Here is a 17,884-nt window from a genome sequence, read left to right as displayed (position 1 = left end):
GCTGCAAAAACCCATAAATGTAGGCCGGTTGTTGAGTGTTTCAAATGTGATTGGAACACTCAACAAGGTCACCACAGTATGTCTGTGTGTGTATGTGTGAGTGAGAGAGAGACAGACAGACAGACAGAGGCACACAGAGAGAGAGAGACAGAGAGAGAGAGGGAGGGAACCAGAGACAGACAGACAGACACACAGAAAGAGAAAGAGAGAGAGAGGGGGAGGAAGGGAGGGAGAGACAGACAGACAGACACAGAAAGAGAAAGGAAGAAAGAAGGAAAAGAAAGAAAAGAAAGAAAAGAAAGAAAAGAAAGAAAAGAAAGAAAAGAAAGAAAAGAAAGAAAAGAAAGAAAAGAAAGAAAAAGAAAGTGGAAGAGAGAGGTGAAAGAAGGAAAGAAAGAAAGAAAGAAAGAAAGAAAGAAAGAAAGAAAGAAAGAAAGAAAGAAAGAAAGAAAGAAAACTTATAACCACAATTGAGCCCAAAATTTTGGTTGCTAAGCAAGAGCGTTATTAAATGAGTTTCACATTTTCCAAGTTGGCCATGCCCACCTGGTCACATGACCGCCAAGCCACTCCCACAAAATAGGCCATACCTACAGAATAGGTTCTAAAAAAATTGAAATCCTCCACTGGGGTGTGTGTGTGTGTGTATAAAGAGTCTTGAGAGTTAACAAGGTTGATACTATATTGTTCAAAGCTATTACAGAATCTAGCTGTTCTGCTTTGGATACCACCTGAAGATAACAAGCAAATCGGTCAGGGAGAGGATGTGTAGCATCCCTGACAATACTGTGGACCCTGGTCAAACAGCACTTATATGCCATGTGATATGACAAACAGTGAAAATGAAATTAATGCTATAAATATTACAGCCAAGGAAAAAAATGGCAAAATCAAAATTGTAATTGCTGTGAAAATATTGAGAAATGCTGGGCTACAGAAGCAGTTGGTATAACAGAGACGTGTTAAAATATCAGTGTGTTTTGCTTATGGAGTGGCTCTGTGACTTCTTTAACATGTGTGAAGACTAGATCTATACCTGAAAATTGAAAGAATTCTGTTATTACTGCTTTATAAAAAGAGAAATGTAGCAACAATTAATGTAAATGCACAGGAGGATTTGTTTGTTAAACATGCCTGAGAATGTTGGCAGAATTCTGCCTGAAAGGTGATAATGAGTGAAACTCAGGAAGAGATTGTGGCTTTTATACTAAGCAATTTATAGATTAGATTTTCAACTTTGCTTTTCAACTTGTCATTGAGAAATAAATGAGGCAGTTTATTGTACATATATTGATTTAAAGAAAGTAATAAGGAATAAGTAATAAGGAAATAATAAATTTGATTTATGGAATGTTTTGTATGGTAGGACAAGGATCAGATTTATGGATAAATGTGTAAGATGTGTTTATGGTAATATGAGAGATGTGTTGCTTGGAGAAATGAATGTATTTGTATTTTTGTATGCAATGAATGTTAGGTTGTGTGATGCAATAAAAAGTATGACTCTGAAAATGGATGTGCACAAACCAAGTTAATTGTGTTTGAAAAGGAAAATGGAGTAAACCATTGTAGGAAATGGCTAGTACATATGTGCAAGGGGAACCTTTGCCTTTATTGTATATTTTACATAAATGAAAAAAACAGAGCATGTAGATGAAAGTGTCTGCCTTCACAACGAATTTATTGAAGATAGAGAAATTTTGATATGCAAATACTGGCAGTAATGGATAGTAAAATGATCTTCTATGTGGAATGAATGCTGAAAGAAGTAAAACTATAATGAGTGTTTTTCTACCTACTATGTTATATGAAAGTGAGGGCTGAGTAACTCAAGGAGAAACCAGAAGTTTATGGGATAAAACAAAAATAGGCAGCATCAAGAATCAATGAATGTTGAAAGAATGTGGACTGAATTTAACAATGAGAGACCAACATGAAAGAGGAATGATCATACTGAGAGAATAAATGAGGATAAAATCTTAAATTTTTAAATTTTATGCTACATAATTTTATTTTATAATGGCTACATGCATCAGTACAGCTAGTGATATTCCTATAATCACTTGTAGTTTGAAAAATAATTGTTTGGACTACCAACATGAAAATATATTTGCTAGCTCTGTGCCAGATAGCAAGAAGACTACAGGTGACAGTAATAATTTCAAACACAGTTACTGCCTTCATGCATACTGCCTTACTCATCAGTATATTTCTATTCTATTACTCAGGAAAACTTCGGTATAACTGGTTAGGAACGTACTGCTTGAGAAATTTTAGGCTTCATTTAGGGTGGAAAGTTATCAACGTGTATAATGTTTTCATAGTAAGCTGTGATATTTAGCATTCCTCAGAAGGGGAAGACACTCTGGTTTATAAAATATGTACAAACATACAAAATATACAAGTGTACAAAATCAGAAGAGATGGATGACAAGATGCTCTATCCGGGTATTTCCCCTTCAAACACTGCTGTCAAAATTACACTCCTGGTTCTTAAATGTTTCAAGCTAAACACCAGGAATGGAGCATCTCAACAAATACAGAAAATAGTTCATGGCATAAATTTATTAAGAGCATGCAGGGAACCAGCTGATCTCAGGAGTGGAACTTTCTATAAAGATCCACAGGCATGATAATATAATATAATAAACATAATATAATAAACATAATAAACATAGTATAATAAGTATAGTATAGTATAGTATAGTATAGTATAGTATAGTATAGTATAGTATAGTATAGTATATAGTATAGTATAGTATATAGTATAGTATAGTATAGTATAGTATAGTATAGTATAGTATAGTATAGTATAGTATAGTATAATATAATATAATATAATATAAATATTATTGACATTAAGGATAAATAATGACAGAATAAAACTAAACTAAAATATGCATATGGAATAGGATATGCTTAGCCATCTTCATTTTTTAAAATGGACCCTTTCCTTAACCTACGTATCTTGCAAAGATGTGGAAAATCTTATCTGACTAAATTCAAAAAGAAGTGTTAATCCTGTTTCAAATGTGGACTCAAAAGAATTGAGACAATGTAGCAAACTTGAAGTTAATACTAAACTTTTTGTAACTTAACAATATATCAAAAGCAGAGCACAATCTGGGTTCTTAAAGAGCTACTGGTGGTTATAAAAATTACAGTCTTAATTATGGCTGTAAAACCATCAAAATAAGGCTAATCATCATAATAAAAATTATGATCTGGATTGTTAAACATAGGACATTTCCAGTACACTCACAAAATCACCTTATAGAGTATAAGTTAAATACAATTCAAATTCAGATGATCATCAGTTATGGATGGTGAGGATTAGAAGATAACATTTAAGGGACATAACCTCCTTTAGTCCATTCTCATATGATCAGGAACCTAGTGGCAAAGCTTCTGATTTTTCTTCCCAGGTAATATTGTTAATTTTGAGTGTACAACAAGGTCACACTTAATAATTTCATTGTGGATGAAAGAACTGACCTAACATGTAGAATAATGGAATTGCAGTAAATCTCAGAAGTCATCTAATCTGATCTCTGCTGAATGCTTAGACTACAGGTGTCAAACTTGATTTCATTGAGGGCCGCATCAGGGTTGTGTTTGACCTCGGGGAGAGAGGTGGCCGGGGGGGGGGAGGCATGACCAGCTCAACATCATTTGAGTTGGGAGGCACCTATGGTGGCCCGAGTGCTCTGCCAGCAAAAACGGAGCTTGGGAGCCCATTTTTACTGGCAGAGGCACCATGGGCCGGTCCTTCGCTGTTTCCAGGATGGCCCCGCAGGCCAAATCTAAGCACCCTATGGGCCACATACAGTCCATGGGCCTTAAGTTTGACACCCTGACTTAGATCATGGTAAATAATCTGGATGACATAGATTTTACCCTAATATGTCCCTAACAGAGCCATCTTTTTCACTGTAATATTAACCCAAAAGATAAGAATACCAATTGCCTCTCTCCAAATTAGAGCAGAGGGGCTTTTGCTGGAAGGGCTTCTACTGGTGTTAAATTAACAAGACAGATTCAAATGCTGCTTGATATACCACATTGCCATACTGGAGTTCTCCTTGATACGCTCTGAGATGGCCTCTGAAAGGGATTGGAAAACTCCAGAACTCTAATCATGGGACTCTAATCATGGGACTTCAACATTGAGACTGTTGCCACTCTAGTAAGACAAGTCTGGGATTTCATAGCCTCCATGACAATCATGGTACTCTCTTCCATCAGAAACAAATAACAACTTAGGCAAGCACATATTCTCAATTTAACTTTTGCTTTGCAACATGAGAAGGATGACAACCTAGATACTGGGGTCACTCTGCTTTACTGGTCAAACCATCACTTGTTAAACTCTTGTCATCACCTCTCTCGGGAACAAGTGAGGGTCCTAAAAAAAGTTATCTCCTAAAATGTATTGTCAGAGTTTGTTGCAGAAATCAAATCCAGAAAGCACAGACAGCTATCTGATTCAGCAGGATTCATTAACTTCTCTTTATGTATAATATAATACATAAGTAAATATGCAATACCAACAAGTGGTTCTTCAGTTTCAAATCAGAGCAGCAGACCAGTTTAATTCTGAGCACAGACTCTGAGCTAGATAAGTAAGTCACGCCGAAGCTCTGAGACGTCTGGCATGGCTCTCAGTCACCAAATAGTTCCCATTGGTTGACCCAGTTGCCATGTCTATACATTGGCTGATCTTTACCATGTCTCTGCCAGTTCATGAATATTCTGACATGTATAGAATATGATGAGTTCTTCAAATGAGCTATAGAAATGCACTAGAGAATCCATAACCATTGATCCAATCAAAGCTCCCCTATGAAAAGAAACTAAACTGGCCACTGGCATGATTATACTTAAGTGTCCTAATCACCATTGTGAAATTAGGTTTTTTCCTGGCTTTATGGAGAGTTCTGGATGATGAAACCAGTCAAGAGATTAAATGAGTGCAAATGGTGTAAGGTTCAGCACATGCTGATACAATACACATTAGTTCACAAATTGCTGACTCTGCAGCAAAAGTTAGAAGGTGAGCTGCTATTTTTTAATGTCCATTGTATCTTTAAGTAGCACAGTTTTTAAAACAGTTAAGAACTACTACCATTTGCTCTGGAAACTTTTACTTTAAAGCCCTTGGAGGCATGCTGTGACAAATTTGTTGGGCATTTTGAGGACACAATTCAAGGGGTAATTCTCTGTTTTCCAGGTCTGAAAATATGGACAAAAACATGGGTTCAAGTTACCTAAGAGATTGTCTTCACTTCTTCATTCACTAAGATTACCACGAAAGGATTTGTGCCAAAGCTGACAGTGTGTCATCATTCATGTTTTTCATAGGCAACCATTTTCTCTAGTACCGGTACTCTGAAATCTTCCTAACCCACCAAAACCAGAGAAGTGTCTATACCTTTGGTTGCACTGAGGATTTATCATTTCTCTCAAGTCATCTCTGTAAGAATGTTGGATTAATAGACTTGATTTGTTTTCCTTCACCCTGGTGCTTTTATTAATAATATTGCTTTAATTTATGGTTACATTTTAACCATTTTCTGATTTATGGGGAACATATAAATATAAACAAAAAATCATGATAGCTATTTAAAGGTTGTGTCTTATAGCTTGGAAGGAAAACCATTAATTCATAGTTGGGGACAAGTGACTACCATTCTGGTCAAGATCCGGAGCAACACTCAACAAAAAGCATGTGAATTCCTACAACATCAGATACCTTGTTCCCGAAGAACATTGGCAAATTGGCAGACTTTGCTCAGCAATTCACTGTATGTAATTTTCATGGAATCTCCTGGCTCATTTCCTTCCCTATAAGAAAAGAAAAAGAGATATATAAATGCAAAAAAAATTGTATTTCAAATGTAAACTTCCCATCAGAGGTGGTATTCTACCGGCTCGGATCAGTTATCCCAAACCTTGGAAATCGTGGGTGGTCCCACCCACCGACCCCGGTTCTATGGCATCCCATTTAGGCAGTTTTTTTTAGCCAAAGTGCATGAGCGGAAGGCTGAGCACATGCACGGATGTGGCATTGTGAGCAAAGCAAGCATACACATGCGCGCTCACATTTGCAAAGGTAAGTGAATACCACCCCTGCTTCACATGTTTTACTATAACTAAAAACTAATAAAATAGCTTAAAGCAGCTTGGTGTTCTTTACATGAAAATAGCGAGTGAATAGTTTATGCCACCTTGGAAAAACCACAGCTCTGAAATACAGTTAACAAATACACAAAGCAAATAGAAGAAGACCTCAAAACAATAGACAATTAGGGAACCATACGTTCCAATTTCCAAAGTATGCATTTGCACTGATATAGTAAGATTTGCTACTGCTTTCTGACTGGTTGGCGCAGTGGTTAAGAGCAGCACTGCAGGCTACTGCTAGATCAGCAGGTCAGCGGTTCAAATCTCACCGGCTCAGGGTTGACTCAGCCTTCCATCCTTCCGAGGTGGGTAAAATGAGGACCCAGATTGTTGGGGGCAATATGCTGACTCTCTGTAAACCGCTTAGAGAGACCTGAAAGGCCTATGAAGCGGTATATAAGTCTACTGCTATTGCTATTGCTATTGGTTGCAATTTATCAAAATGTTAATTCACCAATTTCAAATGGCAAATTCCTAAATACGAGAAGTCAAATGTTTAGGAAAAATGTCTTTGTCTTTTTTTCCCTTTCTTTTCATGTTCAAAGTTTGTGCAAAGAATGTGTTGGTAATGATGAAATATATGCCTGGATAAAGGACTAGGAATATTTTAACATTACACCAATTTGAATGTGAATAAATGCAATCCTATACATATTTACCTGGAATCCTGTGTAAACCAAAGAGGGAACTTCCAAATAGCCATGCACAGAATTTGCAAGCACATTTCTTAAGGAAACAAACAGTCCTATAGGAATGTGTGAAAAGATTATTTTGCTATTTTTGTGTAAAGGTATCTGCCATTAATTTGGGAATAGGAAGCTGGCACCTTAAAACATATGGGAAAGGCATAATTCTGCCCTATATAGTAGCAGATGTTAGCTTAGCCTTCCAAGCAATTTCTGCCATTGTTCTGTGGAAAAATAGCACTGCTTTCTAAATGAATGGCAGAAAATATTTATCAGCCAAGCACAATTCCTTTGTTCCAGATTGCCCACATGCAGTATGAACCTTTGCGATTTTTATAAATTTAGATGAAAGATGGCATTAAGCTTTCTACCCATGCTCAATCTAAATATCAAGTGCTCCTACAATAACAAATATAGCCATAGTTGCTTGAGCAAAGAATACAGACTCTTATGAAGTGCTGAAGAGAGGGATCAGCAATCAGTCAGCAATTAAAACTGGCATATATTTCTGCTTTGCAGATTCAGCTAAGATCATGCCAATTGGCAAAACATGGGAATGCAGCCAGATTGTTAATGCATAAATTTAGGGCTTTTAGACTATTCCATTAATATTACTAGTAATCATAGGTATCACTCATTAACTCTTGACCAAGTCAAACCCCTTCATCAACTGCTAATGTCCTGTCTGCATTAGGTCTTTATCTTCCTATAATTCTTAACAGAAATAAGAAATAGCTGGAGGAGGCAGAGCAGTCATAGAGTATTGGTCAGACAAATGTATTTTTCAATACCATACAGTGAAATTTCCTTTCACAGCTTACCCATCTCCAAATCAAATTTATTACATATATATATATATATATATATATATATATATATATATATATATATATATATATATATATATATATATATATATATATATATATATATATATATGTATGTGCAGAGAATGACACTATCGTCCTAATTGCAATTGATATTTTTTTTTTACATAATAGCAACATATGTTCCATGGTTTCAATGCTTAAATGTATCTCCACAATTACTTAAAATCGACACAAATTCCATCCTAATTGAGAACTTGCTCAAAATGATCGTCCACAGCAATTTTTTTCTCAAGAGATTTATAACTGCATAACATTTAAAAAGTTCACCTTCATTGGAAAGCACTAAAATCATTTGGCATAATATGGGCATTGTAGAATGTAATTGAGAAAGGTATTCATTCTTTCTTGCCCACGGATAAAGACTTGGCACATGATATAAATTATTAAGGATACTGAAGGGTATTTCAAAATTACGATGATACAAACTGTTCTCTTGAGCTGAGCACAAATTAAAATTATAGTCTTTCAAATATGGAATTCACAAAATGAATTTGAACAAGAAAAAACAAAACTCAAATCTAAATGATGTGTTTTATTCACTTAAACAGAACCATTGATTTAGTTTTATAAGGTGACCAAAACTAGTCAACTTGTAAAATGTAAAATTAGCTTAGCTATCATTTATTAGAAGCCAACAACCTTTCATCTGTTGTGAAAGGTGATGGCACAATAATCAGAACATGATGTCACAAATCTGACTCTTTACTAAATAGTAATTGGAGGTTACTACATTCTCTGTTGGCAAGATGGACAAAGGATAACGGTTGCAATATCATATTAGCAAGTTCATTTACGTATTTACTTAAAGCTAAGGTGACAGATAGTAAAATACAAGACAAGCTCACAAATGAAGACAGACCATGAAAAATTGATCCCACCATTCTCAACAAATAGCAAAAGTAATCCGAAGACCAAAAAAATCAAATAAAAGCAGTTGTGGTACTAGCAGCCACTGCAAGCTCAGTTAAGGAAGAAGCAATTATGCCTTTCACAAATGTATTATCTGTAAATTTTCTTTCCCACAAAACTATATTAACCAGATATAGATAGCATATTATAGTATCAATATATATAGAGTATGAATATATATAGAGAGGGTGGGGGGGAGGTTGCTTATAAATATAATAGGATGGGTTTACAAAAACATATACTATTTCTGATGTTTGGATCTATAAATACCAAAACACATTCATCAACCATTCAGAGTCCACTGCTCTATAGCTGGGTGGCTAATAAATTTAAATAATAATTTGAAATTCTAGACATGATTAAATGTGAATGCCAATATCTTTGCTTTTAAAAAGTTACAACAATTATGTTAGCGATGTTGAAAGGGTATTTGACTCAAAAATCTTTTGCAAGAAGTTTTCAACATATCCCATGAACAAGACTGGTTACTTTCTGTACTAAAGTAATCTTTAGAACTGCAATCAGGTATTATCAGAACTGGAACTTGTACACCTGTTCTTATTTATTCACAATTGTTACAAACTAAAAGGTGAATTGGAAAAAAAACAATGTTCAAGGCAGCATATTATGTGTGCATTACACAATAATCACAAGCACTATGTAGAATTCAAAAATGAGTTGACTCATTAAACTTAAAGCAGCAGTGGTTGTTAAAGCAGCTGAGTATTTTTCTCAGTCTTGTGCCAAACTCTGGGGGGGGGGAGGGGAGTCAGGCTGCTTTTATAAACAACAGAGATGTGCTACATTTATCTATCATCCAAAGCACTTCTTCCAGATCATTTTGAAGCATACACATGCTCTTAGTAAATGGTCCTGGACAAAAAAGTTTCAAAAAATTCTACAATGATCTCCATGTCCCTCACCTTAAAAACTGCATATTTTTTTAAATGCGAAGTCAACATTATTTTTTAATTAAGTAGGGGTCGTATTGTAGATTTTTATTAAAAAGAAGTACAAAACCTGCAGACATATATAGGCTCCACCTTTTGAATGAAAAGATGTAATGGAGTTTAGAAGCAATGAAAAGAGGAGGCAAAGAAGGAAGTAGAAAAACAAGGACCCAAGAAAAACCAGTTTTAATTGAACAAGCAAATAAAGAAGAAATTGTTTGGCTTTAGGTTTTAGTGTCAGCCCAATTACTACAATTGCTTTCATTTTTTTTTCATCTGCAAGCTAAAATTAAATATTGAAGGCAAATTAATGCAGGTTCTTGATACAGTAGTTATTTGAACAAGTTAATTAGAGGAAAGATAACCTGAAGCCTATCCCAGGGCTACAAGCAACCACAAATCTTTTTATGGGACCTTAAGGACCCATTTATTCTAATTGTTGAAAACAATATTTTAAGAAAAACACTTAGAAATGGGAGATTGATCAAAGGTAAAGTGATCAGATTTTAAAATTGGTAAAGCAGGACACCATTGATGGGGGGGGGTGTTCTTGATTAAAAATTTGGTCTATGGAAGTTGATAGGACATTCTAGGCCCAACAAGTTAAAATACTCACTATCTAGTTCAATACTCAAGGAGAAAAGTGGGAGGGGGAATCATAGGGGTGCCCAACACATAGCCCAGCGTGCCCAGGTCCTTCTTCTTGCCTGGCCTCATCTTTGCCCTCTGGCTGATGCCCACCATCGGCTGCACCGCAGCCAATTCGCCGCGGGTGGGCTGGAAGGCTTCGGGCAGCTCCTGGGCAGCGGGCGTCTGGGCGGGAAAAGCCGGCGAGGGGGTGGCGGTAGCATCTTCGGCGGCGGAGCAGACGCACAGTAGCGCCAGCAGCAGCAGCGCCAGCAGCCGGGCAGCCTCCATCGGGCGGCGAGGCGAGCTGCGTGCAAATCCGCTCGGCCAGCCCGCCCCACAACTCCTGTTAGTGCTCGGCAGCGGGCAGCCGCCGTGCAGCCTCCAGCCCCACAGGCCGCCCTCCTGGCACGCAGCCACTATAGACAAAGATAGACCTGGAAAAATGAGTGAAAATGTTTGCAAGAGGAAGCCACGTGGTGGAGCCAAAAAAGCGGCGGGGCACCCTTTCTACAAAAATCGGGACTTTTTTAAAATGACGCGGGACAAATTATTAAAAATCGGGACTGTCCCGCCAAAAGCGGGACATCTGGTCACCTTAATCAAAGGAGATTGATCATAATATCCCTCTAAAAATTCCTCCTCAAACTAATTTTTAAAAATTGTAGAGCTGCCAACAAATATATTCAGCAGCACCTAATTTGTCTCACTGCAGTATCCATTCTGACCTTCAGCCTTCCCCACAGAACTAAGCGCAACACAATTACTGATATAAACAACAACAAACAAATGAGAAACAGGAAACATCTCCAGTCAATTTCAAGCTCAAATCTATAAACCAATGTTAAAGTATGAAACTTCAATGAAAACTGATGATACTTTTCAACTGAAAGCTGAACCTAACCTGGAAAAAAGGGCATCAGACTGCCAAATGAGAATTAGAACTGAGATTATTATCTTAGGATACTGTTATATGAGGACCATTAAATTAAATCTGTAGCACTTCCGCATGAGGTCTTTGTGTCAGCCTCTTCCAATCTCACAACAGTTCACTTGCAAGCATTGGCTGGTATTCAACCAGCTCTATAATAAGTCATTGAAGGTTTACTTGTTGCTCTGAGGGCCCAGTGATGGGACAGCACCTAGCCAACCTTGGCTGCACCCTAGAAACTAGACGGGATCAAATGTGGTCAATACTGTAATCATAAACCTGGTCAGATGCTGTAATAAGACAGCAGAGGCGGACTACAAATAACAGCACGACAAGTAGCAACAATGGTGCATTGGAAAATCTGCAAGAAATGCCATTTGTTTGCAAACAAGAACTGGTGGGACCATAAAATAGAAAAAGTCATAAAAATTGAAGAAACCAAATTATTCTGGAACTTTAGAATTCAGACAGACAAGAACTGCCACATAACATCCCCAGACTTTGTTGATACCACTTTATAATGCCTTGGTAAGGCCACACTTGGAATACTGCATTCAGTTTTGGTCACCATGATGTAAAAAAGATGTGGAGACTCTAGAAAGAGTGCAGAGAAGAGCAACAAAGATGATTAGGGTACTGGAGACTAAAACCTGAAGAATGGTTGCAGGAACTGGGTATGTCTAGTTTAAGAGAAAGAAGGACTAGGGGAGACATAATAGCAGTGTTCCAATATCTCAGGGGTTGCCGCAAAGAAGAGGGAGTCAAACTATTCTCCAAGGCACCTGAGGGTAGAACAAGAAGCAATGGGTGGAAACTAATCAAGGAGAGAAGCAACTTAGAACTGAGGAAAAATTTCCTGACAGTTAGAACAATTAATCAGTGGAACAACTTGCCTCCAGAAGTTGTGAATGCCCCAACACTGGAAGTCTTTAAGAAGATATTGGACAGCCATTTGTCTGGAACAGTATAGGGTTTCCTGCCTAGGCAGAGGGTTGGACTAGAAGACCTCTAAGGTCCCTTCCAACTCTGCTATTGTATTGTATTACTTAATTGTCACTAAGAAAGACAAAAAAGTATAAATTGTGTAGGTGGCAATACCTAGAAACAGCAGAACAGAAGAAAAAGAACTGGAGGATATCACAAAGTACACCTGGAGCATCAATCGAACATCAGCAGCATTGAAAAATTCACATTAGTCAATTGCAAAAGGCAGCTTTACTCAGAACAGCTTACTTCCTGTGATGTAACTCTAACACTGTCAAACAAAATCTGCCTATCCCAGGTCCATGGGTAGGACTCGGTAAGTGGATAAAAATTCAAAATCCAGTCTGAACATCTAGCTGAATGTGCAATCAATCATAATAATGTTTACAATAAAAATATTTTAAAAAGGAAAAATACAAAAACCCAAAAATAACATAAATAAAAGAACACAAAGGGCAGAGAAAACAGATTCAGATAGAAACACAGAAAAAGAAGAAAACAGGCTTCAATCACTCTTGCCAAAGGTCCGAGCTTACTATAGCCACATCTTCAGGGCACCTTTCTCTATACAGGTAGGGCGGGAGCTATTCGAATCTCAGGTAGAATCCCATTCCAGGGAGCAGGTGCTACAACAGAGAAGGCATGTTTCCAGGGTCCTGATAGATGGCATTGTTTAATTGACAGACCTGCCCTCAGCACTTGGATAGGATTAGTATTTGGATAGGAGACCATCAAGAAATCCTAAGTTCTCATGTAGGCTGGAAAGCTGATTAAATATCCCCAAAGAAGGGAATGGTGTGTGGATAGTCTATGGAGTCATCAAAAAAATCAAACTTCAAGCAGGTTTGACTTTTATCAAGGGAACATATTTTCTCATTAGTAGAAATTTCCATCTTCCCCAAGAGTTAAGAACATACTGTAAATGTCTACAAGCTGCTACCAATTTTTTTCCTCTAGCATAGAGATCCACTAAAAATATTAAGTATGAAATTCTTCTTGGATGTACCAATTTTCTGATGGTATGCAGAAAACTATTTTGCTCAATGTTAAACTAAGGTTCAGAATCCAGTTCAATTTCCATAATGAAAAAAAATGTAATATTAATAAATATATGCTTTCAGTTTCCAGAGTTACATGCTTTCATAGAATGAACCCAATAATATTTAGTAGAAATTTAACTCAGTTTAAAAGGCAACAACATGCCATAGACAATCATTTTTCATTAGACAAAAGGAATTTTGCAACATATCTTTAGAAAAAAGTTCTTCCCGGTTGTAGAAGAAAGACCTGTTTTTGATCTCCAGGTAGCTATAAACTTTATGGCTGTTAAATCTGCAGGTCATTAGAAGGCTATTTCAGTATATCCAGCTGGTATATGGACTCTCCCATGTAGACGTATTAAGCAAATATATGAACATACCTATTTACCTAACGTAAATAATGTTCATGTACTTACTTTTTAAAGTCATCTAGTGTTGCAAGCACATGACTATTGAATCTAGAATTGTTTAATTTGAACAGACTGGAAACATATGTTGAAAAGTCCATTTCTTTACAATTCCACATTGATCAGAAAGCATCACACAAGATTGCACACAAGTTTTCATACAGTCTTTATCGGTATTTCAATGGCCTAGTGATGTTGCCATTTCTCAGCAACACTTTTTACCATGTTGTACAATATCATCAAAATGGAATTTAAAGTAGCCACTGCTTCTCTGTGTGCATGAATATCCATTTTGTGCATCAAGATTTAGGACATCACCATTAGTCCCGCACAGTTAGCTTAATTAAAAACAATTCTGGATTAATGTAACAGCTTACAGGCAGGAAAGGCCGCCTAAAGCTTTTAAGCAAATTACAGTTCCCTCCCTTTCATTAATTTGCAATTCAAGCATTATCTGCAACATAAATTTGATTTAATCACTGAAAGAGAACTAAAGGCTTTTTCTATAGTTTCTCTTCAAAAATGCACACAAGGTCATAAAGAGAGTTGGGAATACTAAAAGGCCTCATTTGTGCATTATAAAATCTCATTAACTGCAGTATGGCACAGGTATAAATGTATATATCACCATAATGCTGTCTTAAACATCAGTGACCATGTTCATATGGTATTTTCTGAAATTAAACTAGGATACAAGCATAGACATGTTCTCCTTCCACCAAATCCTATTCTTCAATTTCCTCATGTAACCCTACATTAAGGTGACCAGACATAACGCTTTTGGCGGGACACCCCCTCTTTTTGATGCATTTTCCCGCATCCCGCCCGCTTTTTTAAAAGGCACGCTTTTTTTGGCGCTGGCAGCTCCCGCCCATCAGCTGCTGGGCTGGCTCATCGTTCTGTTCTATGCTACCTACAAATTTAAGCCAGCCCAGCCTGCCGCTCACTGAGTTGATTGGCTGGACTCCAGCCAATCAGTGAGCTGGCCAACCAGCTCACTGATTGGCTGGACTCCTTAGCTGAGCACGCATGGAGTCTCCATTTTATTTTGTCTTTCTTGTTGGGGTTGCAGCTGCGCTTACTGGTGGTGAGTAAAATAAATCATGTTTTGTAAAAAAATTTACTCGGGAGTAAATTTTACTTACTCCTGAGTAAAAATTTTACTCGGGAGTAAAATTTACTCCCGAGTAAAAATTTTACTCAGGAGTAAAAAGCGGCTGCCGGTCGTGCAGAGAACTTCCATCCAGACTTGCCGCCCGTGCTGGCTGTGAACTCCGCAAAGCCAAAGGGGGAGAAGGCAGGGGGCTGTCTCCTCCTCCCAGCCCAGCAAACAGTCCTTTTTTCAGCTGTGCAGACAACTTCCACGTGGCTCTCGCAGCCCGGCAGAAGCATTTTTTCGGGGGAGGGCTTTGCCTTAAGCAAGAATTGCATTAAAGACCAGAGCAACAGGTATCAAATTATCTTGAACAATAGTTTGCAGTGTTTTCATATCTTGCACCCAGCTTTTTAAATTTATTATTAAATAATTTGTATTCTATCAGGGGCTTTCAGCAGTTTACAGCAACAAAAATGCCAAATAAAATTATATTATTATAAAATCATTGTAACAATTCCACAAAAACAATAAAAAGAAAATCCAGTGATAAAACCATATTAAATCCCAATGGCTCTAGAAGACAGAATAATTTGTACAGCCTTCCTGAATGGACAGCAGGTTAGGGCTCCCTGCTCTGGAGGAGGTTTCCAAAGGATGGGCACTGAAACCTTCCTCCTGAGAAAGCCCTACCTTTGTCATGAATGGGATTACAGGGCCTCCCCAGAAGATATTTAAAGCTCTGGTAAGATAGCTTTGAGGGGGGTGGTCTTTAAATATTTGGACTTTAAGCTGATTTTGGAACATCTGTAAATTTGAAAGCACAAAAAATGCTATTGGCTTGTTTCCAGATGAGTCATTTACTGTAAGGAGTATAGGCTCAATGTATTTTAAAATAATATTTTATTTATTGTGCATATGATTTTTTAAAATAGTGGTATTCTGTGTTGATTCTTTTTTTAAATTGTCTTAGACTATTTAAAAAAAGATTCTATCCAAAATAAATTGAAACAAGCCATTTTTAAAATTTCTATGCACAATACTTTGAAATGGACTCAGGAGTCATGATTGACACTGAGTGAATTTGCACTTTTAATAATCAGGAAGATACAATGGCATTGAAAAAAGTGACTGATGACCATTTTTCACACTTAGCGACCATTTTCACACTTAGCGACCGTTGTGGCATCCTCATGGTTACGCGATCAAAATGTTGATGTTTGGCAACAGATTCGTATTTCTGATGATAGTTTGAAATGGTGACAGTATAAATTATTGCTGGTGTAATACTTAACAATGGTTTTTAAGGATTTCTTTTATTTATAGAATACCTTTTTTATTATTTGGGGGGGATTTTTACTTTTAAATTGTTTATAAAATGTATTTACTACAAGAAATGTTCCTTTTTGCAAATGTGATCTTTGCAAATCTTTGTGATGCAATATGTTCAGACCAGGTTTATGTGTCTCAAAGTGGCTACTATTCTATGGGCAGGCCAGGTTGGTGCAAGGCAGCTTTGCCAGATTTGGTGTGTTTCACCCTCATTGAATTTTATATCGTATAAAGAATGGAAGGAGGAAGGAAGAGAAAAAAGGAGGAAGGGAGTCAGTGAGGAAAGAAGAGGATGGAAGGAGGGAGGAAGGAAGGAAGAGAGGGAAAGAGCAGAAGACAGATAAGGTGAAGGTAGATAAGCAAGAGGAATGAAGGAAGAAGTGAGGAGTCTCGAGGAGGGGGAAAACATTTAGTGACCAAAGTTACAATGGCATTGAAAAAAGTGACTGATGACCATTTTTCACACTTAGCGACCGTTGAGACCATTTTTCACACTTAGCGACCGTTGTGATCATTTTTCACACTTAGCGACCGTTGCAGCATCCTCATGGTCACGTGATCCAAATTTTGTTTGGCAACAGATTCGTATTTATGCTGGTTTCAGTGTCCTGGGGTGACCTTTTGACAATTTTTTTTTTTTAAATCAAGCCCCCCCCCCCCCCCCCCGGTCAAGGGTGTCCCTCTTTTCCAATCTGAAAATCTGGTCACCTTACCCTACATGTTGATTTTGAAATATTGTTTATCATATGGAATTCTGAATGCACTTTTCAGGATAGACAAACAATTCACAAAAAAGTGTGCTCTAATCTAAGCATCTAAATCTGAGGTGGAAAAACTATGATTATTCAGCTACTGTCAGGTTACAGTTCAGCAACTATAATTAATAGCAAAGAATGTGGGAGTTGCAACTCACCAGCATTTGAAAAGCTGTAGGTCTCTTTCCTCCACAATCGTAACCATACAGTGAAAAGTAATATTTTATCTTTATTTTTTTTATAATAAAAAGTATTATTTATCTAATTGACATATTATTGATTTTTACTGTATAGTTCCGGAAGAAATCCTCTATTTTATCTGCAATTAATGGTTCTTACCTACCTAGTAACTATCACACTAAGAATCTTTCCTATGCAGCTTTAGAAATGAATAATGTTAGTTATCTAAGGGTTAAATTCATTCTTATGCAATTCCAAATTTTATTTCAAAATAGCTTAAGCAAGCAATATACACTGTCAATTAAGTTCCTTGAAAATAAGATTTTCCTGATGATGTCTCTTGTTAACTACAGCAGATATTACACCATACCAGTAGAATTGCTGATAGTCAATACATAGACAAGGAAATTCTTCCTAAGAGTTCCTCTACATGAGATAAAACCATTTCTGATACTCCAGGTAAGTAGAGAGTAAAGAAGATGATCTTAGCACAGAAAAGCAGAATTTGTTATCAAAACAACAAGGTGAAAAACATGGCCTAAACTCAAGTCATGCAGAAGGTATGTAAAAATCTCTCGGAAAGCCATCTCCCTAATTTTCAGGAGTGTAAGAAGGCGTGGAGATAAATCAGTCAGATTTGAAAGATTCTATATTAAAGCCAATTTTAATTAAAAAATAGTTTAAGTCTTCTGGTGGAATTGATTTCTTGGCCTGGTATATATTCTGGGGTTGATATAATGTTTCTGAGTAGCAATTCTCACAATTGAGTTCATTTATTGGCAACTGTGAACTTGCATCCAATATAGAATAACTCAAACTTAAATCCTAGAGGTTATGTGTTTTGACATTTAAAAAATAGCAATAGCACTTAGACTTATATTTACAGCCCTCTCTAAGCAGTTTACAGAGTCAACATA

General features: G+C 37.0%; 1 protein-coding gene across 2 annotated transcripts in view; it reads right to left on the bottom strand.

Annotated features, from left to right (window-relative positions):
- The window catches only part of ACSS2 (acyl-CoA synthetase short chain family member 2), a 62,402-nt gene that overhangs the window by 33,699 nt on the left and 10,819 nt on the right, over positions 1-17,884 (bottom strand). For both annotated transcript variants that reach the window (XM_087720308.1, XM_087720309.1), the window contains exon 3: positions 5,753-5,844. In XM_087720308.1, the coding sequence (XP_087576434.1) occupies positions 5,753-5,844 (92 nt within the window). The remainder of the gene's footprint in view (positions 1-5,752; positions 5,845-17,884) is intronic.

The sequence above is a fragment of the Thamnophis sirtalis genome, unplaced genomic scaffold, assembly GCF_051295495.1.
Source record: "Thamnophis sirtalis isolate CommonGarterSnake01/CBP01778 unplaced genomic scaffold, rThaSir2_p1.2 scaffold_7, whole genome shotgun sequence".
NCBI classification, from domain to species: domain Eukaryota; kingdom Metazoa; phylum Chordata; class Lepidosauria; order Squamata; family Natricidae; genus Thamnophis; species Thamnophis sirtalis.
Note: the sequence above shows the minus strand (reverse complement) of the source record. Positions and strands in the feature narration are given on the sequence as shown.